This window comes from Penicillium rubens (genome assembly GCF_028828025.1).
Source record: "Penicillium rubens strain IBT 27055 chromosome Unknown utg000003l_segment0_segment0, whole genome shotgun sequence".
Taxonomy (NCBI): Eukaryota; Fungi; Ascomycota; class Eurotiomycetes; order Eurotiales; family Aspergillaceae; genus Penicillium; species Penicillium rubens.
Genome location: NW_026890601.1, coordinates 9,265,571 through 9,292,915, shown reverse-complemented (window position 1 = coordinate 9,292,915; position 27,345 = coordinate 9,265,571). Strand labels below are relative to the sequence as shown.

The window sequence follows — 27,345 nt, the reverse complement described above, 5'->3', positions numbered from 1 at the left end:
GGTCTCAAGAGGGAGGAAATTGGCCAAGCCGAGATTCTGCCCAACTCTACCGCGCTGGAATGGGGCCTTAAATATGCCTGAAATACCAGGCCAACAAAGACATTCGGACCAATCACAGCGCACGAGAAGAGTTTCTCCAGTAACAAGCACGAGCACAAAGAGCTGAAGCAATTCACATGGACAACCAATGCTTGTTCCGGTGAATACACAGCGTATATTCCTTTACTGCTCATCAAACACGGATAAAAGATCGCATAGGTCAAAGTCCAGCATGAGGGAATCCGCAGCCTGGAGGTCTGTTTCCTGCCTTCCTGAAGTAGAATCGGCGGACTTTCGACTCCCGAACATTGACCGGAGGACTCACCGACTCCGCATACAAGAGTCCTTCTTCATGATTCATGCCGATATATACCGCTCAGCTCCATTCGAGCCACCTATCAATCTGTCTTCCCAGATGTCTCCCGGCTTTGATTCACGGCAGCATCGATTCCGTACATTCGAGCTACTTGTGACTGCATAAAAAAGAAAGAACTATCATATACAATTCTTATACAATTCTAGAGTCGGTGAAAACTCAGATTTTGTCCTTTATATGTATTCAATAAATTGTTGAGATGTCATACATGGAGCTTCCACCTGGGAGAGGAAGCAAGATGCGACGAGAATATCAATGACGGAGAGTACTATCACTGCCATGAAGCCATCCATATAGTTTCATGAAAAGAGAAATAAAGGCTTCAAAGGGGCAAATAGAGGTCTGCCAAATCGCCGGAGCAAGCAATGCCTCAGTGCAACAAGATGAACGCTGGAGTTGAGAGCTGAGACGGCTGATATATATTTCTGGGATTCAAGCAATTGTCATTGAGAGCTTCTCGCACCCACATAACCAGATAGGGTAATCAGCCGTCATTCGAGTATATATGGATCGTCATCTATACACTCGGGAGGGATTCAGCGTCGCTCTTCTCCCAAGGATAATGCTGTTCGAGTTCTCGGATGAGTTGCTCGTGCGTCGCGCTTCGCGGCCGGACCGACACCTTGAATGGAGCCGGATGGCTAATGACCCCGGGGGAGGAACTTTAGTGGGATATCCTGGGTAACGCCGTTTTGTACCGGTTTCGAGATACTGAAGACAGCCAGGGCCTGTGCAACAGTGAGGAAGACGTTCGCATCTGCTAGAGTACGCCCAGGGCAGGCTCGACGACCGAACCCGAATACTAGCATGTGAGGATCGCGCTCTGGGAGTTTGCCATCGGGGGAAGTCAAAAAGCGCTCGGGGTTGAAGGTCATTGGGTCATGATAGACGATTGGATCGTGCGTAAATGCCCTAGGATATTGAAACCTGTATCAGGAACTGCTGTCTCCTGGAACGGATAAGAGAAACTCACCAGATGTTTGCAAGAACGGATGACCCCTTGGGGATGAAGTACCCCTCGCATGTATCATCCTGTGTGGACGTGTGCGCTACACTCATCGGTACAACTGGATGCCAGCGGAGAACCTCCTTAACTAGTGCATCTATATAGGGAAGGTTTTCTCGATCTCGGAATTGGGGTAGTTGGTTACTCCCGAGCACTGTGTCGAGTTCCTGCTGAGCCTTGTGTTGCGCCTCCGGGAAAAGGGCCATGGCGAGGAAGAAACTCGCAATCGACGAGACAGTCTACTTTCTGTTAGCCTAACATAATGCGCGCAAGTCTGGCTTTTCCCTCACTGTATCTGCACCCCCGGCGTATAAAGACCCGGCTGACCACTTGATGATATCCTCTTCTTCGGTTCCAGGGTCGACAGGATTGTCTCGAAGAAGATTGGACAAGAAAGACGGCACAAAGCGACCGTTACTTATCTCCTGCTTGGTGAACGCGTACGGAACGTCACTGAAGGCTTGTGCTCTCGACTTGTAGGTCTGCGAGATCTTCACGAATCGTGCCCCAGGGAACCAGGCCGGGAGATATTTCACTAGCCAGAGGGTTAGATAACATTCATCCAAGATCCACGACTGCCTCGTTGCTTACGTATCGGAATAAACTCCACCGCCCATGTTGCTGGAAGCAAGGCATATGAAAAGTCCTCCATCGCCTTGTCGGCCAGATCCACCAGAGGGTCCTGAGCATGTGGTTCAATGGTATACCCATAACCAATTTTCAAAACGATCGCTCCAGCGTCTCTGCTCGCAAATTAGGCCTTGAATACGAGCATACTATGCTCCAAATAGGGGGATTGACTCACTTCCGTATGTGCTGATTGAGCTTGTCTGGCTCATCCAACACCCTCAACAGGAAACGACCGACCTCCGTTGTCTGAACATCGTTGAAGCGGGAAACGGAATTCTTTGAACCGATCTCTTGATACAGGTGTTTCCGTGTCTTTCTTACGTGATCTGGGTTTCTGAGCGCCCCAAGAACATATTGCCAACCCGACCTGGTGATATCAGTCACACACTAGTGTCATCTACACAATGCCTTCCACTGACATGTCAACAAACATATTTTCTGGACGCCCTGAGTGTATAGCGGAACGCTTTTCTAGTAGCTGCACCGCCAAATTAGCATAGTTAAGGACGATAACATGTTTCCCCAGCACAGTGAGTGAGCTAATGGGTCCTGATTTAGGTATGGTCAACATCCCAAGTTGGTATGTCCCACAGGAACTGATTCCTACCATATAGCTCTTTATGTTTTAGCCAGTGCATCCAATCTTGTTGATCTGGGGTTGGAAGATCCTTCAGATTTCCAATTATGGGTTTCTGTTTAGGACCGGGAGGAAGAGGCAGCGGATATCTCTTGCGGCCACAGACTGTAGTAACAATCCAAAGGCCAAGAACAATGAGAGAACCAAACCACAGCGTTAACAACATGACGACAATCGATGTTAAAGATAAATCTCCGAAAGACGATGGTAAGTGAGGGGTGTACGTGCTTCGCTGGACACACCTGGTTTTTAAAGCCTTGAAGAGGGGTTATCTTCACACAAGTACCTACAATATAAATAGTAAACATTGATTGGTCTTGGAAAACCTACGGGTAATGTTGCAGAATGTATGCATTTGGTCCAGCATCTATAACTCTACGATAGGCCGGTAATCTGCACGTAGGAGGGGGCGGGATGTACGTGCATATTCATGTGGTCGTTTCGCACCAATGCTACTCTGTATATATACAATCTCTCTGATTGGGTCTTGAGACTTATTTTTTGATGGTTTTGCAAAATCCTTGCGGATTGTAGCCTCCGTGTCGTTCATCATTCTACCGTTGAATCGCGACGACCGGAGTGCTTACACTCAGTACATCCAATATAGAAATGGTTATAGTAGCTTATATATAGATTATTATACTATAATGCTAATTTACGGTAATTCGGCGACCGAAAATGCTTAGCCTAGACATCAAGCCCACCTGGACACCTGGGCAGTTCATTCGCTCCGATAGATGTTACATGTGAAACATGGGTTCGCTCATGTGGAACATGTAGAAAATAGATGAATAGAGATAAAACTGAAATACTCGAAATAAGGGAATCGTCGACCACAGTCCTCGATATATTTGCTCTTCACTTTGTCCGTAGCCGATTGTGTGCATGGATGTGGTGAATGGTGATGATACTATGAGTGTTGCACCCATTTTATGCCCTTGAATATGATAGAAGGCACGCGGTTATATCACCTCAAAATCCACATCTGCCTTTAGGCAGTAGACTCCCTGGTTACCTCTCCCAGCGAAGCCCGCTCGCCTGGGCGTGCCATCGCCTCCGACTTTCTTCTAACCTGCCACTAGGCGAATACCTCACCTTACTTGAATAAGGGGGGGGGACAGATTCATTGGAGTTCATTGTAGTGTGAAACTGCTGCTAAGGTGATTGTCGGCGGCGGGCCGGGTTGAGAGTGAACTTGGGCAGTGCAATAGGGAGAGCGATGGAGATTGATGGCTGACGTTCTCCGTGGGCGATGGCTGTGCCACATTTTGCCTTTTTATTACAATTGATAGGGGGTTGGTAAACCTTGTGTGTGATAATTTTGACCCACGTATGTCGTGGAAGATGGAAACGCCGGTATCGATTTTGTTGCATAAATGAAACCACTATAGCAACTTGGTTGCGCCATCGGTGAGCGAATAAACAGACGATCCTGCCCATAGAGTCTCTATGCTTGTGTCTATGATAAGAGCCTGGATCCTAATAGCGCTGATCGCTGCTCTTGGCTTGCGATCGACGTACTCTGGCCTGTGATATCTGTTCATAAGACTACGAAGACACTACGCTGCTGATAATGGTGACCCAGTTGCAATGGTAGCGTTTGCAAGGCGTCGAAGTCGCCTTAGGCGATTTCAGGATATGTGGAAGGATAATGTAAATGGCATAGGATTTGAGACAAGAACCCCAGTACTTAGAAAGGAGTTAAAGTGGGTTATCGGGGTGGTGTTTAAGCACTACACAATCATGGGGTCATCGACTGCACATGACTATGGACTCAGATAGGGTTTGTTATGGATACTGATTGTGGAGGTTTCGAATATTGCGGTGCTGGGCGGGCGGAGATGAGGATCAGGTCTGGTCCGGGCTAGAGCTGAGTACATAGGAGGGATGTGGGCGTGACTCCTTTTCTTTATGGAGCTGGAGAGCTGGAGAGCTGGAGAGCTGGAGAGCTGGAGGCTTGGAGCGAAGGTCGTTGCGGCGGATGGTAGTCGAACTGCTGGTAAAGAGGGATGTCTACATAGCCAAAAAGTGACTATAACGAGACATGAGACTTGTCGTGCTTCGCAGAACGTGTACCTAGACCCAATCGCTCGGCGACCGTATTTTCAGCCATATGTCGATCTCGTAGGAAGAACTCCGTGGAGATCGTTGAATTCATGTTGCGCCCAGTCGTGCCAAGCCAAGCCAAGCCAAGCGAAGCCACAAGCCTTTTCCGCACCACATGGCGAACGAAGCGACCTTTTCTCCGCGCTTCCGCCCTACTGCTGATAATCTGCAAGCTTGGGTCTTCTGATAAGTGACACAGCGCACCCCAGAAATATTCCATTGTGGCGGAGCACTGCCATTTCGCCTCGCAACTGTGGTCCGAATAGGCTATAGCGAGAATGGCGATCCTGTTAGGCAAAGACGTCTCGTACTGCGAAAGTGCATAGCCGAAGGCGGGGTGGCGGAGATTAACATAGCTAAATTACTAGTTATGGTAGATTCCATAATAAGAAAATTCCTCCCCGGGCGCCAAGGTCAAGTCCAATCCCTAAAAGGGGATTATCCCACTTTGCCAACAGAGATTTAAGAGCCAAGGGGGCTTACTTTTCCCGAAGCATCAGGTTTGAAGATCTTAGTTCCAATTAATTTGCCCCACTCAATTGGCACGAGTATCAGGAGATATTTGGTATTTTGGGCAATGAAAGCGATGAGGATTGGCTCAGTATTTGCATACGATATTCTCATGCTCGCCGAAAGAGAGAAGCCTATATTTTCCTCCCAATTTACTGAGGTCTTTCTATGTGTTTTGGCATGGAATATGGGTTCACCGGGAAGACGAACGCTTTGCCCAGTCAATCGTCAACTGGTTCCCCACATCGTCGCCTGAACGGTCGTAGGCGTCCGGCCCACCGTCCTGGCACAGACCCTTCGATGAGGGCCCAGGTGAACAGCCCTAGAGCCTATCAGCGTAGGTGAAGTCGGTCCTAATTCCCTTCTGGGAGTCCAGCTATTTATTGAACACAAAACTGTGGCAAGCCATCTTACCTATTGTAATTTCCCCCAGCAGACCTTGAAAGTGAAAAATATACGGGCAAGTAATTGAGATTCTTTCTATCATTTTTGATTGTCGGGATCCTGCAATTCTCATCGATGGGACATCTTCAGAAATGCAGAACAAGTAATCAGCGTAGGGAAACAGTGCTGTATTATATAAATAAATACGTGTATTTGGTCTAGAAAATCGATGAGCAGCTAAATAGTGGTCTAGGTGGTCGGAAATTAAGTGGCTACATAGACGCAAGCGCTACTCAAATCAAAGGGACATGACTCGCCAAAATGGTTTCCGATTTATGGGGCGAAGGAAATAGGGGTAGTGTTGATTCATGAATATTATGGGACCTCTGCACGTCATTCTAGATCCTAGAAGGTGGTTTTGCCTGGTCCAGTCATATCGGTTATATCTTGGGACAATCCCTATGTGCCGAAAAGATGCACTAAAATAGGTCTTTGTTAGCGCCCAGCAAAGTTTTTCCAAGGCTTCCAAGGCTTCCAAGACTTCCAAGACATCTTGCAAAACAAGAGCCGGGACCCGATGCCCTGGTATCGGCAAAATCTAGCCTTGGCATAGGGTTAGACCGGAGTCTATATCCACCCGTGGACTGGGTATTAAATTACTACAGTACGGAGCATTGCTAGGGTCTTTTTTTGTTATATACCTGCTACCCCATCCGAAATTTCCACATTCGAGCCTCAAAAGATTTCATAAGCCACCACTTGACTCTAATTTTGCGACCTTGACGCCATGGTTGTCTATGCCGATGCGGCCCCGTCCCTAGCGGGCAGCACTATCATGTTGACGATAGTGGCCTTCATTACCTACGGCTTGCGGGTTTACTGCAGACTGACCCGCAAGTCATGGGGAATAGAAGATTGGATTATGACAATAGCACTTGTTCGTACCACGCAAGAAAATTTCTTATGGCTTGACTAACACGCGATAGGTACCATTTGCTGTGCTTGTCTCAGGATGCCTTGGAGGAGCCTTCAATGGGATTGGCGCCCATAATTCGACACTTGCAAAGCCTGGCAACGAAAAGTACTCGGTGGAAGGAAAGAAGGTGGGCGCAACCTTTGTCAAATTGACGGACATAGCACTAATGGACCAACAAGTTCTTTCTTATCTTCGAAGTTGGCTACTGTGCTGCTATCATCCCGATTAAGCTCAGCATCAGTTGGATGCTGATTCGAGTGGCACAGGGGCGCAAGGCGTACCTCTATGCACAATATGTGGTCATCGCTATGTTCGTGCTTATGAACATCATTGCTCTGATCTTCATTCTGATCAATTGCATCCCCGTGGAGTAAGCTTCCCCGTGGAGTAAGCTTCCCCGCAAGGACTATCGCCTATCTCCGCAAAGAGCCAGATGCTGACCACGCTGCAGAGCCGCCTGGGACGAAGCAGCACTTAAGAATGGAGGCCATTGCCAGCCCGCTTACGTCCTTGCTGATGTGTACTACGCATGCACGGCTGTCAACATCCTTACTGACTGGGTGACAGCTTTCCTGTACGGACCTAAATCCCATCTATTTTCACGAAAGACAAAAACACTGACCGCATTGATAGGCCGATTCCATTGCTTTGGAATGTACAGATCAACCGCAACACCAAAATCTCAATCATTGGCCTGATGGGCCTCGGTGTCTTGTGCGTGGTTTTGCATCCTCGTATTTATTTTTCCATATAGCTAACTTTCGATCTTTGCAGGGCATCGCTATCAGCATGCGTGCGACTAAAGTACACTGTTGCCCTGACGAACCAAGTCGACTACCTCCACGGAGTTGCGGACGTGGTCATCTGGGGATTCGCAGAAAATAGCATCGGCATGATCGTTGGTAATGTGGCAACCCTCCGCCCGCTATTCCGCATCCTCCGCGATCGCAAGACCTCGGACTACAAGAATTACAACCGGTCGCCCGGGTACGGCACTGGCAAGGCAAATGCCTCACGGAACTACGAGCTCCCCGAAATCGGGAAGGGCACCAACCATACGACCACTACCTCGGTGATTGACCACAACCGACGGGGAAGTGTGAGCGATGGAGACAGCCAGAAGGAGATTCTTGACAATGGCCAACGGCCCGGTGAAGCTGATATTATGGTCAGCCGGCAGGTTATTGTGGCGTATAACTAGGCTTACTGGGCCTAGAGGTTGGTTCTATGCTCCATATACATAATTCTTAGAGAGAAAGCTACAGAATAGAGCGTAATATAATGTATTGATAATGTCTGACTGCTGATTCGGGGAAAAGGAAGGACAAGAAAAGAGGAGAAGCTAACTGCACTATAGTGCTAGTGTGCTCCCCAGCGGAGACCAGGCCAAAATAGACATACCGCTGGGCCGCTGGACAATCGGACGTTCTGATCGTCGTGATGATCTTTCTAAGTTTGGACTAGCAGTTAATTTCCCAGGTGCTCTTAGGTAATTAGTTAGGTGTACCTCTAGCCCTGGAGGGCTGGAGGGCCAGGTACAACATATGTACTCCGTAGACACGGAGTAACGGCCTGACTGATTAGACCCGCACCCCTCCAGGCTCCCGAGGTTTTTATCCATGGGTGACTAACTCTATTATCTAACCTTGGAATCTTGAAACTACTTTAAGATTCTTTGAAAGACCGCATTTTTCTGGACCGTGTCTTGGGATATTGCAACAGCTAGCGAGCAAATGACTCATCGGCCTTTGTCATAAGGCAAATAAGGAGGGGGATCACATCGGGGGCCGATGGGTGGGGGTCAAGCCGTCAAGATTTCTGACTGCAGCAAAGAACCAGCCTTTTATATATGGTTGCTCCCGCATTCACGCAAGGGAGTGGGAAAACCTCGTAGGAGAAAACCACATCGGAGCAGGCCAAATCCACCTCTCCAAGGGATAGTGGAATCATAAGACCAAAATGGAGAAATATCAGAAGTATCTAGTGGAGCGATAATCCAAACCATCCCCAGACTCGACCAAATATACTTCCTAGCAATGACCCTTTCGATTGACGTCTCGTGGAGACTCGTTTCTCAACAGCTTCGAACATCGGTTGGTCCATGGATACTCCACCCGCATTCCACGCCATATCACAATATTCTCGAAATCGCCTCCCATTCTCAAATCTATAGCTTGCATCATACAGCTCCCCCATCCGATACCGTTGATCACAGAAATGCCACCGGATATAGCCACGAATGAACGCGTGTATTCCATCTTCCGCAACTACCGAATGCGAGCCGTCAAACACCTCTTGGGCTTTATGCACCGCCCGTATCGCGTCCGCTGCTATCTCATCAAAGCCCTCCTTGATTGAAAGTCCTTTCACGTGGCAGACATTCATCACCAGATTGTTGCGTTCTGCAGTTCCGTAGACATCCGCAACGACGCCTTCCTTGTAGAAGGAGAACAGGTCGTTAACCAACGCCCCGACTGGCTCTGTGTGCACGATTGCCGACGTGATATCCTCGAATTGCCCGGCTTCATCTGACATCGTCCGAGGAAATATAAATGACCCCATGCATGCGCCTAGCTGTCCTAGACGTCGCAGTTCTGTCGGGTACCGGTCCGAGCCTCGATAGCCGTTGAACTCGCGCGCTTCAATCTAGCAGCTCTGGTAGTAGTCTATTATTGAGCGGAAGATGTTGTATTGGGTGTAGGGTTCGAAATGGCACAGTAGATTCGGGATTTGGCCTAGCGTCACACGCCAGTAAGGGACTTTCTGTTCGTTGCCGTCGAGTAGATCAGAGAAGAATGTTGCCATATCTGCGTGGTAATCTTTCGGCGAGTCATCCATAATGTGAAGTTCGGTGAAGTGGATGGCTATCTGGGCCATTACTTTTCGTGGGATGTTCGGCCAGCAATACAAGGTCAACCTTGAGGTCGTGCGCGTGGCTTTTGTGATCACGTCGTACCTTAGGGAGAGCTGCTCTTGTATAGTTGGCTGAGTGAAGAAGCGGAGCGACTCCTCGTAGATGGATTCGAAGTTTGCTCTGGGCTCGGGAGCTAGAGAGTGGTGAGGCTCATTATATTGAACATCATCGAGGAATTTGACAATGGTGTCAATGAAATGTTCAATAAAAGGAGAGTTATCATTGACATTGTCCATGATTCCAAGAGTAGTGGGACTGTGAAGGCGAATCGTGCTTGCGTAGAATAAGCAGAAGTATCTATGAAATACTTTTCATAAAAGATGTCAACGTCTGTGTACAAGTTATAGATTTGAATGGGAACTTCGGCCTTTTGTATCTGTGTTCAAGTGAACTCGTGGTGTGGTTTCTTGAGCATAGGTACATACATGTACGTGCATTTCTATACGAGATCAACACGTAAAACTTAGCGTAAAAGGATTATGGTTTTAGCCAGTGAAGTGTGTCACCAACATATTCGTGCACATGCAGGCGGCTCTTCTATGTGTATTTTCCGGTGGTAAAATATTATCCTGATTGAGCCTTGCGGATTAGATGACAACTAATTCATGCACCATGCGAAATATAGTCTTGCTAATGGCTCCGCTAGCTATTGTATTCTTAAGTGCTTGACAGGGTCTATTCTGACATTAACTTTCTTAACCTATAACTTCTTATAGTGTATCACTTTAAATGCACGGTCAAACCTGCATGCCAAGGTTAAAGAAAAAATCCATTTAATGAAGCTAACAATTAAAAGGTATAACTAGTCAAAATTCTGTCACCATTTATTTCTCTAGAGGAAAAAAAAAGAAATATTGTATACCGCTGGCCATTATATGCACTGTGACGAAGGTTATTAAAGATCTGGAAGTCTAAATAACCCCCGGCCTTCATTGTGGCACTACATTTGCAGCTACGGAACTTTATATCGATACGAAGACACTTAGTGTTATGTAGTGCATTCTATATCTAGAATCTCTCGCATATATTAGGAAGACGTCTAGGTAACTTGTTTAGAATATGACGTCGAGTAATACTACAAAGAGACTCTACAAAAGTGGGCTAAGCTAAACTTTTGTAGAAGTTTATTCCAGATTGGGAACATGCCACTCCCGACATGCATAGCTACCTATGTAGCACTCGATGCAATGCACTGACATCTAAGGGCATATATAAACCCAGTGAGGGGAAATCTCTATGCTGTGCAACACACGTGCCAGCGAAGGTCTGTTAGATGGAGTAACTGAATTTACATTTCGAAGTATGTATTCCAGTCATTTTCTGACAGTCCCCGGCCCATGTTGGACAAATGATCGCGTAGCCTTTCCCCCTGAACCCAGATGTGGCCACCATATCGTCCACACCACCTGAAGACACTAGATTTGGGCGCTTATGGCGGCAAGGAGCGATATGTCGCTGTTGAGGACTCCGCTATATCGAATAATGTTCTGCTCGATGCGGCCGCACGCTAATACTATGTGTGCAATGGCATCGTCGAAAGATATTAGGACATCTCGTCATGCTTCAGCTTGTCGTAGGTGCCACAGAGCTAGGTGTGCTACAATAGCCGCAGTTTTCGGCTGGTCGGTGACTGGATTAGAGGGCGGGCGATGCCTTAGACGGATACGGCATTGATCCGAAGCTGACAGATTGGACTGAATAAGAGTAGAATACGAGATTGCCTATGTTGTTATCCCGCACGATCAATGACAAAGGATCATCATAGCCTGTAGTCGAACAAGCTCGGATAGATCCGTCGAATAGCAGCCTCCTCGCTACGGAGTGTACGGACTACAGAGGGAAGGAAGACAAGCCAGAAAAAAAACTCGAATCGCTGGGCTCTCACTACTACGCGCTTTGGCGATAGTTGAACATATCTTGGGCGGACCATGTTTTAGAGACTGAGCTCGAAGGGGAGTCTATAGTTATCTGTCAGAACCAAGTTCTTGATAACCCAGAATGAAGCACAAGGAAATGCGCACTGACAGGCTAGTCGCTTATCTCTTGGACTGCAATCCGAAGCCGGCTGCCATATCTTCCCATACTTTCTGGAGGCACTCGATATTTTCGTCGGTGGTGGAGAGACGTGCAACCTGGTCAGCGAGCACCGCACGCTGGCGAACTATCTCGTTCTCGATGTTGCTTCGTTCCAGGATTAGCTTTCTAATCACGTTGTTGAGCGTCACGAGCGCGTCTCGTTGCGATTTGGCTCGTTGGGAAGAGTCCGCGGTAGGCTTGGGCCCACCGGTGGAGACCTTGGGGTCGTCATCGACCAGGTCGCGAGGAAATCCCGGGAAAGACATTTCTGTACTGCAGTTAGCCATGCTTTAGAACCAGTTTCCATCTAAAGCTCGCGGAACGCACCGAGGGGATGAGATTGTGAGGTTGAACGAGTCTTGTTAGATATGATAGGTTACGTGGAATATGAAGGAGAGTTTGTTGAAATAAGGTCAGAGTGAAAGAAAATGATGGTTCGAAGTTGAGTGCATGAGATGTGGAAGTGAGAGAAATATGAAGAAGAGAGACATGCGAAAGAAGAGATAGGGAGGGAGACAAGGTGCTTTTTTGGGCTTATACGCAGAGCAGTTCAGATGGATCCTGTTGAGAAATTGTAGGACGTTCTGGAGGTACTCCAATACCTTCTCTTCAGCACCGACGAGGTTGTCCTCGTCAAGCCATTCGAGATGTTCATTGCCTAGTGCTGACCAGCGAACTAGGTATTGTTTGCGACGACCGCGGCCGCGACCACGGTAGCGCATATCGAGAACTGCGTCGACGTCGGCACGGTCGGTGTCGTCCGGGAAGCGGGAGTCATATGTGGATGGTGGTTCGGCGGAGGTCATATCGCCTTCGGGCGGTGCTCGCTCGAGGTGCTGCACTGAGACCACTGGGTGAGCACCGGCGAGTTCTGGTGGCAACTGGAGGCGGTATGCCAGGCGTCCCACTCGCTCGAGAACACGGCACTTGACGTGGCGGTGTGTGAGCTTACGAGTGATGTCTCGTGAGGGGAGCACGTAACCCGGGTCGGCTCCCTGAGCGAGACGTAGGTAAACGTAATCACCAGTGGAAAAGAAAATTGGGGTGTGTCGGTGGTCATATCACCATATCACTATAAAAACTTATACGAAGGAAAATAATCCCTTCCCCTGCCTGTATTGGTTTAATCAAGGATTATACGCCTCGCATTTCGAAAAGGAATTTTGGCACTCGGATACAGCGCCTAGAACTGTATGCTAGGATTGAAAGCTGGCAATTTCCGCATCCCCTGGATGTACTTCGAATTTTTGGCGAAAGGGTCAGTTCGAAGAACAGTATCTGAATACATAACCAAAGGCCAAATCGTGCACGACTCAGAGCAACATGCCAGCGCTGGAAGTTTGCCATAAAGCCAAGGCCCTTAGTGCGTACCGCATCGAAAATGACGAAGTCACATTCATTTCCTTGGAAAGTCTCGATCTTCTGGATATTTAGATCAAGCCACGGGATCTGCGAGTTATTGCTGCGTCTGTCCGTCTCTTGCAAATACGCTCTGTACTGCCATTCGTATCCAGTTAGGATTACGATTGAGTCGAAAGCTCCTCCCGAGAGCGAAGGTGTTAACTCCGATATACCTACCAGCCAGTAACGAGCTGTTAATATCCAAACGAATAAAACGAGAGACGTACTAATAGGCTAGTCGTCTATTTCTTAGGCGGGAGTCCAAAACCAGTTGCCATGTTTTCCCACACCTCCTGAAGGGTTTGGATATTCGCTTCAGTGGTAGAGAGTCGGGCGCTGCAATCAGACTCGTCTCTGACGTAGGTTTCGTATCTCCTGACCCATCATTCGATTCAAGGAGGCCATCGAATTCACGACCGACATCTTCATCCGATTAGGACTTGACGCCTTCGAACTAGGTCTCTTCGTCTGGACCGGTTGGAAAGACTTTTTCGTTGCCTTGTTGACTGGACTGACTCTTCCACGGGGTTTCTCTCAGCACCCATCTTTCCGCAAGAATTGTTGGCGCTCTGTCGAATAATGCATCAAATGGAATGCGCAGGGGACCGGTGACCTTAATTCTGCCCTGCGTGGTCTTTGTTATCGACAGACTCCCAGTACAGTGGGCTCGGTCATTCACCCGTTGCCAGGTGTCGATCTTGATATAGGCAAGTTTTCTGCTTGCCTTGATCGTTATGACCAGATTCGAATTGCACCACACGCTGGCGGATCATCTTGTTTTCGATTTCGTTTTGCTCCAGAATTAATTTCCTGATCACGTCGTTGAGCGCTACTAGCGCGTCTTGTTGGGAGCGAGCTCTTTGTGAAGATTCTGAAGATTCCGAGGTAGGATTAGGTCCACCTGTCATGGCCTTGGGCCCGTTGTTGACCGCGTCGCGATGTAACCCCTGAGAAGACATACTGTATGGCAGTTAGCAATGCCTCAGAGATAATTCGAGTTTAAATTCATGCAGCGCGTACCGAAAGAATGTGATTGTGGGATAGGCAAGGAGGGTGAGATGGTAAGAGTGCAAGTTGTCGGCTGTTGTCAGTACAAGGTGACTCTTTCCGTGAGAGCACATCGGCAACGATATTCTTCCTTCCCGGACGGTACTTGATTAGGAAGTGGAACTGGGAGAGAAATTCACTCTACCTAGCTTGCCGCTGGTTCATCTGACGAGTGGCCATAAAGTATTCGAGGGGCTGATGATCTGTGGGGATTTCAAAACGGTCCTTCCGGGCGAGACCCTCGAGTTCTGGTCGCCGTTCTTGTAGCGCACGGATAATGGCGAGAGGCTCCTTATCCCGTACCTCGTAATTCAGCTCTACGGGTTGCATGGTCTTAGAGAAAAAGGCCACCGGGTGCCAGAAGTCATCGTCGTAGCACTGAGAAAGCACTGCACGCAGTACTCCATCGGAAGCGTCCGTCTCCACTCTCGTTCGTCGAACTGGGTCATAGTGTCGGAGTACTGTGCGGTTATGGGCACTTCTTTCAGGAGTCAAGAGTTGGTCGAAGTAAAATAGTCAACGGTGGGAAAGGTGCATTGAGATGTGAAGTGAGAGAAATATGATAAAGAGAGAAATGCGAAGAAGAGGTAAGGAGGGAGACACGGTGCTTGGGTGTTTGTGCGCAGAGCCTCTAACACCCTCGACAAAGTCATGAGGCAACAGCAAATCGAGGCCTTCACCCTCGACACCCGCATCAGTTCCGGGAATGAGGCCATATCCATTGTCGGTTCGTCTGCTTCACTCCTTCGACGATCTCTTGCTCACTCTCTGTCTCCGGCTGGATTGGATTCATATCCATTGGACGAACGCCTTCTTCCAGACATTCTCTCGGTAGGAGTGTCAGCTGCCTGCTATTGTCGATGCAAGGTGACTCTTTCCTTGATAGCACATCAGCCACGATGTTCTTCTTCCCTGGGCGGTACTTGATCAGAAAATGAAACGCGAAAGGAATTCGCTCCACCTCGCCTGCCGCTGGTTCATCTGTCGGATAGTCATGAAATACTCGAGGGAATGATGGTCTGTAAGAATTTCACAACGGTCAGTGTCGGAATTGGCCCAGAATTCGCGCACCAACGATAGGCAAGCGAGGAGCTCATAACGGTTCCCTTCGATGCCCTCAGGGACCTAAGTGATCCCGAGAACATACCGTGTCGCAAGGCTTGTGCAGCCTATTGCAATGCTGGCAGTTTTTGCCATCGTAGGTTTCAGCAAAAACACTGGACAACGAAGGGCCGAAGCCTGAGTTGTCATATTAGTATAAAAATTTATACGAAGGAAAACGATCCCTTCCCCTGCCTATATTCGTGGTTCAATTGCCTCGCATTTCGAAAAGGAATTTCGGCCGTCGGATACAGCGCCTGGAACTATATCCTACGAAACCAAGAGCGAGGGTATCAACTCCTAGACGAAGCTATACATCCTTTCTGGCACAAGCCTTCTTCCTCCCTCGCGTTATATAAGAATTCAATATATAACAGTGTTCCCAGTCGGACAGAAGAGTGGTAAATGTCATAGTTGATGCCTTCAGGGAACGCTTGTCGTCTTGAAATGCGGGCTGTGTTTTGGCTTTTGGCTTAGGGGTTGAATAAAGGGTATCTAGTACCTGTGTGCTGGAGCAATCTCGGGGCAGGTTATGGCGAGTATTGGAAACTGGAGGTTGGGGAGAAGCAACGTCAATGATGAATTCAACATGGGCGGACGCTTGCCTAGCACGGCTCCCGGCTTCCGTACAGTGTACGAGGTCAGCCATCTCGCCATAGGCGAAGGTATCTGAATTTAATATATCTTGAGGCTACCTGCTACCAGGGAGATAGAGGAGGAAGAAACTCTTAGTATTCAAACTAGCAAAGCAGCGCCTTTTTGTAGAGGCCTGCATTGACAAACAAAGCGCTCAGTCTGCCACCATAACAAGGCATCCATGTAGGATGGGATGACCTCAACAATATATCGTCTCAATGCGTTTAACATTCGTTCGTGAGATCACGATCCCTCAGCCGGTTTGAATACCACAGCGTACCAAGACAGCCAATACCGGTGGCACGGGGAGAACATCTATTGGAGCTGGACTCCCGCGGGACCTCGAATACGTTTGTCTCGTAGCTGTAGGCGAAGGGTCCGGCTGGGTAGCACTGATTGTGCGGGTGGCAAGGCTTGTATGGGTGTCCGGAACTTGAAGATAAAACCCGCATTCCAGCCACCTCTTATGGTTGATTCTGTGAGAGATACCCTTCCCGGATGGGGCGACGCATCGGCGGTTGGATATGTGACGAACTTGCCGGGAGAAGCCCTCAGACCCATCAAGTGAGCCTTCCAGCTCAAAACAATGAGACGGCTGGAGAAAAAGTCACGAAACTAGCAACTCTGAGTTCTCAAAATATACAAGTAACAAAGTTCCTGGCAAGAGCAACATCTCACTTTGTCTCAGGCCTCAGGCCACTAACTAATGGCCTCAGGCAGGAAGGAGCAAACTGGCCTAATTTCTCTTGAGGCTCATGCAACCTTTCGCATTCACTGCTTTAACTCAAATGTTCGTCGGCCGCACTGGAAAAAGAAATCGCGCTTTTTACCTTGGCCATGAGTTTTAAAGCAGCCCAGGACTTGGGTGAGGGGAACGGAAACCTAAGCGCAAATGTTGACCCCGCTGTTGCTGCTAGTGAGTATCAACGAACGATCCCTTATTGACTATTTGAGAAGTCCCATGATGATAACAAGTGCTAGAACTTCCGTATGGTGCCAAAATTGTTTCCGTTGAGAATCATGGCTTCAGCTTCCGGGCTACAACTGGGCGAATTGACGTTAAGTTAATGGACGGGTCGCGTCAGAGATTCTTCATGAAAGTTCTGTTAGAGGAGAGAGGCAGAGCGATGGTCCACGGCGAGTTTGAGTCAATGACTGCAATTTATAATCTCATCCCTAATTCCGTTCCGAAACCGATCGGCTGGGGTACCTATGAGACAATACCCGACACACACTTTTTCCTATGTGAATTCAAGGATATTGACCAAGAGTTGCCAGACATAGGCAAGTTCACGGAACGTCTTGGGGATCTACACAAGAATAGCAAATCACCGACTGGGAAGTTTGGATTCCATGTCCCTACCTATAACGGCAACCTGTCACAGCACACTGAGTGGTCTGATAGTTGGGAGAACTTTTTCGCGGAAGCACTGCGACACGCACTCACGCATGAGATTTCAGCTCGAGGCCCCAACGAAGAAATCGACATACTGAGTCCTATCATATTTGACATAGTGATCCCACGTTTGCTGCGACCGCTCGAAAGTGAAGGTCGATCTATCAAGCCATGCCTGGTACATGGTGATTTATGGTATGGAAATACCGGAAGGGATACCACCACAGACAATCCTATTATGTTTGATGCCTGTTCTTTCTACGCTCACAATGAATGTATGTTGTATACTTTAATCCAATCAACAGCTTTACTAATCTGATAGATGAACTTGGGCAATGGGCACCAGCATGCAATCGGTTTGGTTTCGAGTATGTCCAAGGATATCATTCACACTTGCCCATATCATCTCCAGTGGAAGACTACCAAGGTCGTATCGATCTCTACAAACTGTGCGTATGCCGTGTTCCGGCGCGTCCTGTATATCAGACAACTCAACTGGAGATTTTAGGCGATTCAACACACATGTCTCGGCTCTCTTCCCCGAAAATCCAAATCTTCGAGATCAGTACGCAACAAACTATCGTGGGCTTCGAGTTGCACGGTCAGGCTAGCTGACATTACTAATAGAATGCTTCACGATATGAGAGATTTGATCGCTAGATACGGCGACATACCCAAATAGCCTGCAATGAGGTTGCCTGGGTAACTTCTTCTCTCACAATGACATACATTTCTGTTGTTTCAGAATTTATTCTCTCGCCCACCGCGTTGTCAATCACAATCTTCTTTTTAGCACTGTACGTGTCTGCGGAATTGTTACTATTTTTATCCGATCGCCTACGTCATTCTCATATGCAAGTGAGATGCCATTGTCTCAGACTTCAGCGATAAAAGTTCCCCCTAGTCACGTATGTACGCAGCAGGTATGTATGTACATAGACATTGGTCAATTCACGACAAACTGATCTCATAGGCCTATATCAAGGAATGCCAACAAATCGTCCAAATAAATAGGCATAGTGGGTAATGATCTGCAGTGTCTCAGAGATATCTGAAGTGGACATGGCCTTACGTTGTCCTCCCGGCCAATCGCCCCGCTTATCCAACGCGTGGCCTGCTTCCAAGGCAGCGAGCTTTGTTGAAGGGTGATATTTTTTGTTTTTTTATTGCTTGCATTGCTTTGAATCTATCTTGAGTCTCACCGCTTTCTTCACTCGTTTGACTCGGCGGGATTGTTTTGTTGTGGCTTGACGCAGACAATAGGGGTGTATATACCCTATCAACTACACTGTCCGCCCGTCAGGATGAACGACTATTATGCTCAGAATGACCCTGGTCACTTTCAATCCGGCCATATGTTGCAAAATAAGACACCGGTGGGCAGTGCACACCCGCCTGATTACGGAGACTGGGGTGGAGATGCCACAGATCAACAGACAGATCAATACTCCAGATGGGATCCGCGGGGATGGTCCTTGAAGAAGAAGATTTTCCTAGCGGCTGGAGTTGTCGTGGTAATTGTGGCCGTTGTCGTTGGCTCTGTTCTAGGAGTGCGAGCCAATCGGTACCCCGATTATTCGAAACTGAACTACACCTTGAAAGACAACTTTTCTGGCTCATCCTTTTTCGACAACTTTGAATATTTTACTGGCGCCGACCCGACCCATGGATTTGTTCAGTACGGAACTTGCCTGTAGAACCTTGGGCCAAGCAACTAAGCTAACGTGTAATCCAGGTATATCGACCGAGCTGCATCCACGTGGCTTAATCTGACATCTGCCACGGACACCTCAGCGGTGCTCAAGGTGGACACGACATACAGTGGATCCGAAGCTGCTAATGGGCGCCAATCTGTGCGAGTCACATCCAACAATACCTATGCAGATGGACTTTTCATCTTCGACGTTATCCATACCCCGTACGGGTGTGGTACGTGGCCCGCTCTGTGGCTGACAGACCCTAACAACTGGCCTGAGCACGGAGAGATCGACGTTGTGGAAGCTACCAATGCTGGAACCTTTGGAACCCAATCGACGCTTCATACATCAAAAGGCTGCTCCATGGGCGTTAAACGGAAAGAAACTGGCACCGTGGATAACGAAGATTGTTACTACGAGGCGAATGGGTATACCGGCTGTGGTGTGAAAGGCACTGCGAGTACTTATGGCCCTGAGTTTAATAGCCAGGGTGGCGGAGTAAGTGACGGTGTCCCAATTGTTCATGGTCCTTCCATCGAGACCGATTTACTAATAATCACCGCCTTCAGGTTTACGCAATGGAACTCCGTGACGCCGGTATTCGGGTATGGCAATGGATCCGTTCTGAGATCCCGTCCGATATCACTTCGGGCAGTCCCGACCCATCCACATGGGGTAAAGCATTCGCAGACTTCCCCAGCACAGAGTGCGACATCGGCTCGCACTTCAAGAACCAGAGTATCATCATAAATATCTCTTTGTGTGGTGATTGGGCGGGAGCCAGCAAGTACTACACGAAACAAAGTAGCTGTCCTGGCAACTGCAAGGCATTTGTGCGGGACAATGCGACTAGTTTCGACACCGCATACTGGGAGTTTGGTGGTTTCAAGGTCTATCAGGCCTCGTGATCCTTTTTGAATTGTCAAGCGCAATTCTCCTTTAACGTGTTCATGGATTGATGTATCGTGGTTTCTTATGGCGTTTAGGTGGTGGCTTTTATTTGATAAGGGCGGACTTTCCAGGGAGACTGCAATAATGGAGACTTACATGTCATCAAATAGATAAAGAACAAAACCTCCCATTCTACGTACTTTGATGCCTCTAATAGTAGGACATTTGACCAAAAGGCCAACATTTTCTATCTTCTCGTGTCTTGAAGATCCATTCGAGACCCACAAGTTGACTTGGCGACTATTGGACCTTTCCTCTAGAGTCGACAGGCCAGATTTCCTCAATGACTCCCCCTCGATGGGCGTAATAGAAATCATGCAAGTTTACGGTGGGGTCAATATGACTTGGCACCATCTCAACGCGATCCCCAACCGAAAGCGCCGGGGTCCCCTCCTCCCAACTGAGTGAGCCGTGCTCGTCACCAAGAACACCATAAGTATACCGCGGATCCTTGCATTCTGCCAAGCCACTGTCTGTCGTCAACGATTTTAATCCGCTGTCAATAGTGACCGACCGAGGGCCTTGCTTGCTCAGAACAGTTGACACAATTGTAAGACTGTTGGAATAGAATGTGCCCACGGCATTTCGGTAATCCGTGTCCATGAAAATGAACGATCCAGGCTGAAGCTCAGTCACTCCCGGTACTGTAGCGCAGAATTCAGCCGTTCCAGTCCCACCTGTAGTAACTACTTCGATGTTGAAGCCTGCCTTCCGCAGCACATCTGCGGTATTTGTGAGGGTCGCCATGGACTGCAGACATTGACTCCTGCGGTCTTCCTTATCATGCAAATGCTGCAAGTGACCCTCATATCCATGGAGTCCGATCAGTTTCAAATGCTTCAGACCCTGAACATGTCGTGCCAGGGTCATGGCTGGGTCACCTGGTAGGACACCGGTACGATGGAGCCCAACATCGAGATCAATCAAAACCGAGATTGGCTCGTCGATACCGGCTGCGGCCAACGCCTTGTCAATTGCAGTTGCGCCAGCTTCGCTATCAACAACTATCCTGATCTTGCGGTGTTTGCGGTACAGTTCCACGAGCCGTTGTACCTTTGCAGGGCCGATGATCTCGCAGGTGATAAATAGGTCGTCGAACCCGGCCGCGGCGATGACTTCAGCCTCGCTCACTTTGGCCACGCAGCCTCCCTTCGCACCCGCTTTCACCATCTTGTCGGCGAGGATCGCGCTCTTTGTTGTTTTTAGATGGGGGCGGATGTCGAGGCCAGTTGGTAACAGCTTGTCCATCAACTTCTTGATGTTGGCTTCGACGAGATCGAGATCTGCGATCATGGATGGTGTGTCGAGGGTGTCGACCCTGTCGCCAACTTTGGGGGAATACATGAAGGACAGTTCCGTGCTGGCGATAGTCAGTGCCTAGGTTTGAATCTTGAGAATCTGCGTAGAACGCAAGGGTGTGTCGCAATTTATAAGTTGGCAAGAGAATGCAAGGGGTAAATATGCGCCCCCATGCTCCATGCTATGATGTACCCCCGCGCTAAGAATTGCCGATACAATAGGGTGGGGGAAGCTACATCCTCCTTCGTGCGGGGTAGGGCCGTTGTGTTGATTACAGGAATGAAGTTCTGTACAGCATGTATTTTGAGATCAAAAATAGTATATGAAAGTACTATGAATAGGAATTCCAATCTTGTATACTATAGAAAGTGGAATGAATGTTTTGTCTATCTGCTTTATACATGGAAAGAAGCATCTATTTATGCTTCTTTTTCGTATACTCCTATTATAGCAGATTAGAAAGACTCGGTGAGAACACCAACGCAGGAATAAGCAAAGACTGACTGAAAGCAGACTCAATTTGAATGCTTAGGCGCCGATGCAGTGATATCATGAATGTCATGGTCAAACTGCATACAGCCAAGGAATCCAGGCTTCTTTTTGGTAGGAGCCAGGATGTAAATCCTGCATAACGAAGATCTGCAAAACACCCCACGAATTAGGGTTAGCGTTGTAGTATGAAAAAGGCCAGTATTAATGAAAATTAACTGGGCTTTTCAACACGTTGTTCAAGTGTGTGAGAAAATGCAGTTTCTTGTTTTCATTAGCATTTACCTCCAGCGTTATACGTCGCAACGCCCACTCCTTAGACAATAATGCCTATAGCTATATGCGACGAGGAAGCAGTGCTGAGGTTGAAAGAATTATCAGCATGGGCATTCACATGCGTACAAATGGAGATGGAGATGGACAATTTTTTCAGATGCGTTGACGAAAACCGCCACGCAAAGGTACACGCTTTTTTGTCTCGAACCGAGTTTAACCGTCTGAAGGTGAGCGGATACCCCAATAGATTAAGATATGCCTAACAGGTTAACGGAATTTAGGGATTCGGGTATAAGTTATGTCGAGTTACGGGGAAAATCACCCTCAAGAAAGCTGCTCGCTACCGGACTTTATTATTCCCTCTATCGATTGGAGCGGGAAGTCGCAGTATAGGCTCAGGGGAGCTGATGACGGATTTTGGGGTGCTTAAACCGGGGTATGGGGCTGAAATAAATTCCGTCTTTGTTGTTGATGCTTTGATGGATTGCCTCATTGTCCTTTTACCGGAATTGGTGCTCCCAATGACGCAGACCCAAAGCCAGAGCCGGCAAATCGAGTACACTGTTATATATTAGATTGGATGGAATTAAAGTAATGCGAGATAAACAGCTGCACTGAATACATGTAGTTCATTAGAATAGAATTTCTATATATTTGGAGAGGACGCTCTTGTAATGGTAATCGGTAATTTTGCAGTACAGCGCAAAAAAAGTGGTCGTGAACCATTTGGAGGATCATGGCGTATTGATACCGGTAACCAATACACCACTCCACAAAATCAGAGTTTGAAATTTATCACTTCACACGCTTTATATTCCGATCTTGAAGATCCGAGACTGGACAAAAGAGATCATGGAAGATCGGAACAATTTCCATGAGTTGCCCACCGAGCCACACGGCATTTTCTGGCAAGACAACTTTATCGATGCCGAACACGAGCAACGACTTATCTCGGTGTTTACCAACGAGCTAGAATGGCCTGACCGTCCTGGCAGGGTATCACTCCACTACGGCTATAGCTTCGACTATAAGACATTCGGGATAGATCCCGATATTCCATACAAGGAATTCCCAGGATGGCTCCAACCTCTCATCCCAACAACCGAGGACCGACCTCCAGACCAGGTCTGTCTGCAGTACTATCCTCCGGGCGCGGGCATACCGCCCCATGTAGATGCGCACAAGCCATATGACCAGCTCTACGCGTTATCGATAGGTGCGCCGGCGACCATGATATTCCGCCGGGGCGAGGAACGCATCGAGGTGGATTTGACCCCGCGGAGCATGATGCAGATGAGCGGCGACTCAAGGCTGCACTGGACGCATGGTATTAGGAAGCGGAAGAATGATACCCTTCCGGATGGGACGGTGAGGCCGCGCGGGGAGCGGTGGAGTATCACTTATCGCTGGCTCAGGGATGGGGAATGTGAATGTGGAAATCTGGAATTGTGTGACACGGCTCAGCGACGGAATGGGATTGAGAAGGAAAAGAGATCATTAAAGGCGTTGGCCGAGCAGGCTGCACTCAAGGAACCCGTTGTATAGATCGAGTCCGGATGGTTTGATGACCTGGCCAGTTTGTTTTGTAGATAATATTAGAGCGAAATAAAATATACCCGGAATCCGCGTCAAAGCCGAGGCAGACTATGGATGGGGTCCGTCAAAGGAAACATATCCGAAATAATTCCTGCGTTCCGTTGGTGTTTGGGGCTCTGTCGTATGTTGTGTCGTCTGGTATGTTGATAGAATCCGGGACGGAAAGGAAGCGATGGTGAACCGCCTTCCCCATGCAGGTGCTTCCGTCAGATTTCAAAATTACCCCATCAAGCCGGTGATTTCGGGTGTGTCGGCGTGTCGGCATGTGGTTACGAAGGTGTATTGATTTCTTTCTCGAAATTGGTCGCTGATGTGGAATGGTAAGACCGTGGAAATGGTTACTTGGCAGGATATCACGGAGTTGGGGCAATGAACACAGTAAATTCAAACAAAGAAATTCAAAGTAAAATCACTATAAGCTAGACTATTTGTTGCAGGGTTCAGCCCGTCTGAATATCCCTCGTTATTCATAATCATTGGCGACACGTATATTGGAGATTGGATGGCTCGTGTGCGGATCACCACAGCATCCACGGGACCAGATTATCGAAATCGGAGGCAACCCCGTTTACAAGAACGTAATCTCCATCTGGCTTCATAAGCTCTCCGCGTATATTCATTGCCTTCTCTAGATGCAATGTACTTTCCTCGAGGTTTCCCAGGCCTTCCAGGACCTGTGATACCTTGTAGTTTGCGCGTGCGAGATGCCCTAGGCCCTCAGCATGGGGGAGGGCTTCAGATAACGCGATACACTCTTGGAGTAGTTCTCTGAAATGCGTTAAACTTTACTGTCGATTACTGTCTATCAGTGTGTACTTACCGAGCAAGTTCCAACTCCCCTGTCTCGTGACGAAGGACCGATACCTGATAAAGCGAGTCGCAGACCTTGAGCCGCTCGCTGCAGTATTTCCTTCGGAAACTTAAGGCCTTGGATGCAAATTTGAGCGCTTCTTTACAACGCCCTTGAGCGTACCTGATTCTGCTCAATAGCACCATATCCCTGGACGACGTTAGTTCCGATCATAGACTTCGGATTCACAAGGAGAACCGACCCAGAGAATCTAGGATTTCCCGTCTGGAAAAATGTCTCATCGGAAAAGTCCTTTAATGATGGGCAGCTCTTGAGCATAGCTTCAGCGTCGTCGGGCTTTCCCATTCTCAGCAGCAAACTGGCCATGTTGCTGTAGGAGTTACCAAGTCTGTCACTGCTGTGCATGATCCGGATATCGATTGACTGCTTGAGATAGCCATGAGCCTTCTCGAACTCGCCAATCTCAGTGAGAGCAAGACCTAGGTTGACCTGACTGGCGGCCAGGAACAAGTCATCACTCGGAAGGACGGATTTACGTATTGTGTATGCTTGCTCGAAGGCCTTCAGCGCAGCCGAGGGATGGCAAATGTCAAGATTAATTAAACCTCCAAGATCCACTGCACTCGCATACGTCAGAGAATCCTTGTCTACAATTTTCTTCAGAGCAATATCGACGTATGAACGGGCAAGTCTGTAGTTCTCCTTCTCATAGAGATACCTGCCTTGGGTTAGATAATGTTCGGGGCTATAATATTGGAACGCACCAGGAGCAGCGGAGCAGAAGCTCTGCAAACCGTTGATTCTTCTCTTCGAAAATCTTGAATTCATTCCCTTTGTCCACAATACTTCCGACGTGGGATAGGCTCTTCTCGCAATCCTTCCAGGAGGCAACCTGGTGACCTATGTCTGCGCTGTATGTATCTGGGAAGTTTTCGGCGACGATTGCCATTGCGAGCAAAAATGCTCCCTCTCGCTCTTCGGTGCTTATTCGACGTATGGCAGCGCGCTGAACAAGGCGATGCATGGATATAAGTCCGCTTTCACTAGATTTGTCTATGAGAGATCTTTGGCGGAGTTCTTTCTGGGTGTCCAAAAATCTATAATAAGGTTAGTAGTGTTGGTACATTAGATTTCACGCACTTACTCTATCTCATCTACCATGAACCGCAAGGCTGGGTCATTTGCCCTATTCGCACCGTTTTTAAGAACCGACTCGTCTATACCGTTGGGATCCAGGAATGATAGGATCATGTGCAGGACCTTAGCATTCGGCGAAAGCTGGCTCAGCGACGTTTCCCACACAGTTGCAAGAGTATGACTGGAGTCCATGCTTTCCGACCCCTTTGCGTCCACACTAAGGGAATTTCGGTTGTAGAAGGCGAGGAAATCCTCGAGGGGCATTTGCCTTTGGGCAAGGAATCCGCCGATCTGGTTGAGCGCGAGAGGCAGACCTCCAAGCTTTGAAGTGATTAACTTAGCTTGGGCTTGGTGCGTGGTAGACTCAGAATCCAGTCCTAGTATGTCGAGCAACGCGGCTGTTCCGTTCTCTGTATCAAAGGCAGGTACCTGACAACCTGCCGAGGCGGGGTACAAGGGCGCTGTCGGGTCTCGGCTGGTAACCAGCACAGACCCTCCATATCCTGCAGGCCAAGTGTGCTTGATTAGGCTCAAGTCATCAGCATTGTCATATATAAGGAGCCAGCGGGTCTCTTCATTATTATTCGTTAGCCTTTAATTATCATTCGAGCCACCAGGTCGGGTGTCCATTGGCTCACTTGCGGCTGATAGCCAGTCTTTGACTTTAACTATGATCGCATAGTCGTCCAGCTCTGTGTCTGGTTCAATCAAATCAAGTATCTTGGAGATCCTTCGGAAGCTCTGCCAAATTGTTACCGGATTCTCGGCTGAAATCCATAATATAACATCGAATTTCTCACGCGACGCATTGGCGTACTTCAATGCGATCTGTGTCTTTCCAACTCCTCCCATGCCATGTAACGCGAAGGATCGAAGTGAGCGAGTAGAAGTATACACAAACAGCGCTTCATCTATCAGGCGGAGAATATTATCTCTACCATAGAAATGAGAGCATTCTGCGAAAGGGAGGTAGTGGGCAACTCGATTGACATTCTTCGACCTCTGGGTTTTCAACTCCGCCATAAAATCGAGAACAACACGGTATTTCTCATTGTCCAGTCGCACTCTACTGAGGTCGACCTCGCGCTCGATATCGCTAGACAGACGCTTGGCTCGTTGGATGGTTCGGTGAAAGTCAGCACGGAGGGTGGGCCATGAGCTGCGCAGTAGAAACGCTTGCAAAATTTAGCTTGGAGTCAGAGTGAGTCTGAGGACGCGATACTTACAGTGCCGGCAATCCCGAAAAGTACGGATGGTGCGGGCATAGAAACAAGTGAACTCTTGGTAAAGGGCCAGCAGTGCGATTTCCATATCTGCACCCATTGAGATGGTGTGCTCACAGCACTTCAGACGCGGTAGTGTCCAGGCCAGCTCTTCAATCATATCGAATATGTCTTGTAAAATGCTGTCTGCGGTAGACGCTAGCTGCATAGCAGTCAGCCTCAAAACAGGGTTAGTCGGCTCTCATAAGATAGGACACCCACCGTCAAAATGACCCGTATACTACCCCATACTAGCGCGGTTTGAGCCGAATCCGCGCCATAGGACATTTTCAGTATCACTAAGAAATCACTCAGCGATTTGAATGCTGGCTCGAGTTGACCGATTGTGCATGGAAGTTCTCTTTCGAAGGGGTCAGCAGGCTGTAGGACATGGGTGTCTGCAAGAAGCTCCTCAAGACTTCTGGTCTCGAGTATCTTGGCAAGTTCCTTGTCACTAGCAAGATCCTGATGATACCTCTTCTCAGCCTTCTCCCATAAAAGGGAAAGATTTGCTTCCGAGGTCTGTCCTCCCATATCGAAAATATATAATTGATCAAGTATAGCAAGGGAATTTATTAAAAGCTCAAACGAA

The 27,345-nt window shown here is 48.3% G+C and overlaps 11 protein-coding genes across 11 annotated transcripts; 4 read left to right on the top strand and 7 right to left on the bottom strand.

Annotated features, from left to right (window-relative positions):
• Positions 1-932: 932 nt before the first annotated feature.
• On the bottom strand, positions 933-2,854 carry N7525_009785 (cytochrome P450; the record flags this gene model as incomplete). Its single annotated transcript, XM_061214856.1, has 9 exons — positions 933-1,077; positions 1,114-1,126; positions 1,185-1,327; positions 1,389-1,660; positions 1,712-1,956; positions 2,013-2,164; positions 2,227-2,418; positions 2,471-2,600; positions 2,659-2,854. The coding sequence occupies 9 exons, from the start codon at positions 2,852-2,854 to the stop codon at positions 933-935; spliced, it is 1,488 nt and encodes a 495-aa protein (XP_061069287.1).
• A 1,866-nt stretch (positions 2,855-4,720) lies between these two features.
• Positions 4,721-5,014, bottom strand: N7525_009784 (uncharacterized protein; the record flags this gene model as incomplete). The annotated part of the gene is made up of 1 exon (XM_061214855.1): positions 4,721-5,014. The coding sequence occupies one exon, from the start codon at positions 5,012-5,014 to the stop codon at positions 4,721-4,723; it is 294 nt and encodes a 97-aa protein (XP_061069286.1).
• A 1,461-nt stretch (positions 5,015-6,475) lies between these two features.
• N7525_009783 (uncharacterized protein) lies at positions 6,476-8,157 on the top strand (the record flags this gene model as incomplete). Its single annotated transcript, XM_002563840.2, has 7 exons — positions 6,476-6,625; positions 6,675-6,791; positions 6,844-7,034; positions 7,116-7,238; positions 7,298-7,378; positions 7,439-7,855; positions 8,022-8,157. The coding sequence occupies 7 exons, from the start codon at positions 6,476-6,478 to the stop codon at positions 8,155-8,157; spliced, it is 1,215 nt and encodes a 404-aa protein (XP_002563886.2).
• Positions 8,158-8,644: 487 nt separating this feature from the next.
• Positions 8,645-9,814, bottom strand: N7525_009782 (Trichodiene synthase; the record flags this gene model as incomplete). The annotated part of the gene is made up of 2 exons (XM_061214854.1): positions 8,645-9,303; positions 9,412-9,814. 2 exons carry the CDS (start codon positions 9,812-9,814, stop codon positions 8,645-8,647), a joined length of 1,062 nt encoding a protein of 353 aa, XP_061069285.1.
• Positions 9,815-11,614: 1,800 nt separating this feature from the next.
• N7525_009781 (uncharacterized protein) lies at positions 11,615-11,920 on the bottom strand (the record flags this gene model as incomplete). The annotated part of the gene is made up of 1 exon (XM_061214853.1): positions 11,615-11,920. The coding sequence occupies one exon, from the start codon at positions 11,918-11,920 to the stop codon at positions 11,615-11,617; it is 306 nt and encodes a 101-aa protein (XP_061069284.1).
• Positions 11,921-13,726: 1,806 nt separating this feature from the next.
• Positions 13,727-14,014, bottom strand: N7525_009780 (uncharacterized protein; the record flags this gene model as incomplete). The annotated part of the gene is made up of 1 exon (XM_061214852.1): positions 13,727-14,014. The coding sequence occupies one exon, from the start codon at positions 14,012-14,014 to the stop codon at positions 13,727-13,729; it is 288 nt and encodes a 95-aa protein (XP_061069283.1).
• A 2,662-nt stretch (positions 14,015-16,676) lies between these two features.
• On the top strand, positions 16,677-17,895 carry N7525_009779 (uncharacterized protein; the record flags this gene model as incomplete). Its single annotated transcript, XM_002563837.2, has 4 exons — positions 16,677-16,755; positions 16,821-17,510; positions 17,558-17,688; positions 17,863-17,895. The coding sequence occupies 4 exons, from the start codon at positions 16,677-16,679 to the stop codon at positions 17,893-17,895; spliced, it is 933 nt and encodes a 310-aa protein (XP_002563883.2).
• A 644-nt stretch (positions 17,896-18,539) lies between these two features.
• N7525_009778 (glycoside hydrolase family 16 protein) lies at positions 18,540-19,840 on the top strand (the record flags this gene model as incomplete). Its single annotated transcript, XM_002563836.1, has 3 exons — positions 18,540-18,913; positions 18,971-19,430; positions 19,502-19,840. 3 exons carry the CDS (start codon positions 18,540-18,542, stop codon positions 19,838-19,840), a joined length of 1,173 nt encoding a protein of 390 aa, XP_002563882.1.
• A 283-nt stretch (positions 19,841-20,123) lies between these two features.
• Positions 20,124-21,227, bottom strand: N7525_009777 (DSD1 family PLP-dependent enzyme; the record flags this gene model as incomplete). Its single annotated transcript, XM_002563835.1, has 1 exon — positions 20,124-21,227. One exon carries the CDS (start codon positions 21,225-21,227, stop codon positions 20,124-20,126), a length of 1,104 nt encoding a protein of 367 aa, XP_002563881.1.
• Positions 21,228-22,799: 1,572 nt separating this feature from the next.
• Positions 22,800-23,492, top strand: N7525_009776 (uncharacterized protein; the record flags this gene model as incomplete). Its single annotated transcript, XM_002563833.1, has 1 exon — positions 22,800-23,492. The coding sequence occupies one exon, from the start codon at positions 22,800-22,802 to the stop codon at positions 23,490-23,492; it is 693 nt and encodes a 230-aa protein (XP_002563879.1).
• A 569-nt stretch (positions 23,493-24,061) lies between these two features.
• Positions 24,062-27,287, bottom strand: N7525_009775 (uncharacterized protein; the record flags this gene model as incomplete). The annotated part of the gene is made up of 8 exons (XM_061214851.1): positions 24,062-24,311; positions 24,364-24,470; positions 24,517-25,072; positions 25,119-25,451; positions 25,499-26,063; positions 26,130-26,666; positions 26,718-26,916; positions 26,976-27,287. 8 exons carry the CDS (start codon positions 27,285-27,287, stop codon positions 24,062-24,064), a joined length of 2,859 nt encoding a protein of 952 aa, XP_061069282.1.
• Between the last annotated feature and the right edge of the window lie 58 nt (positions 27,288-27,345).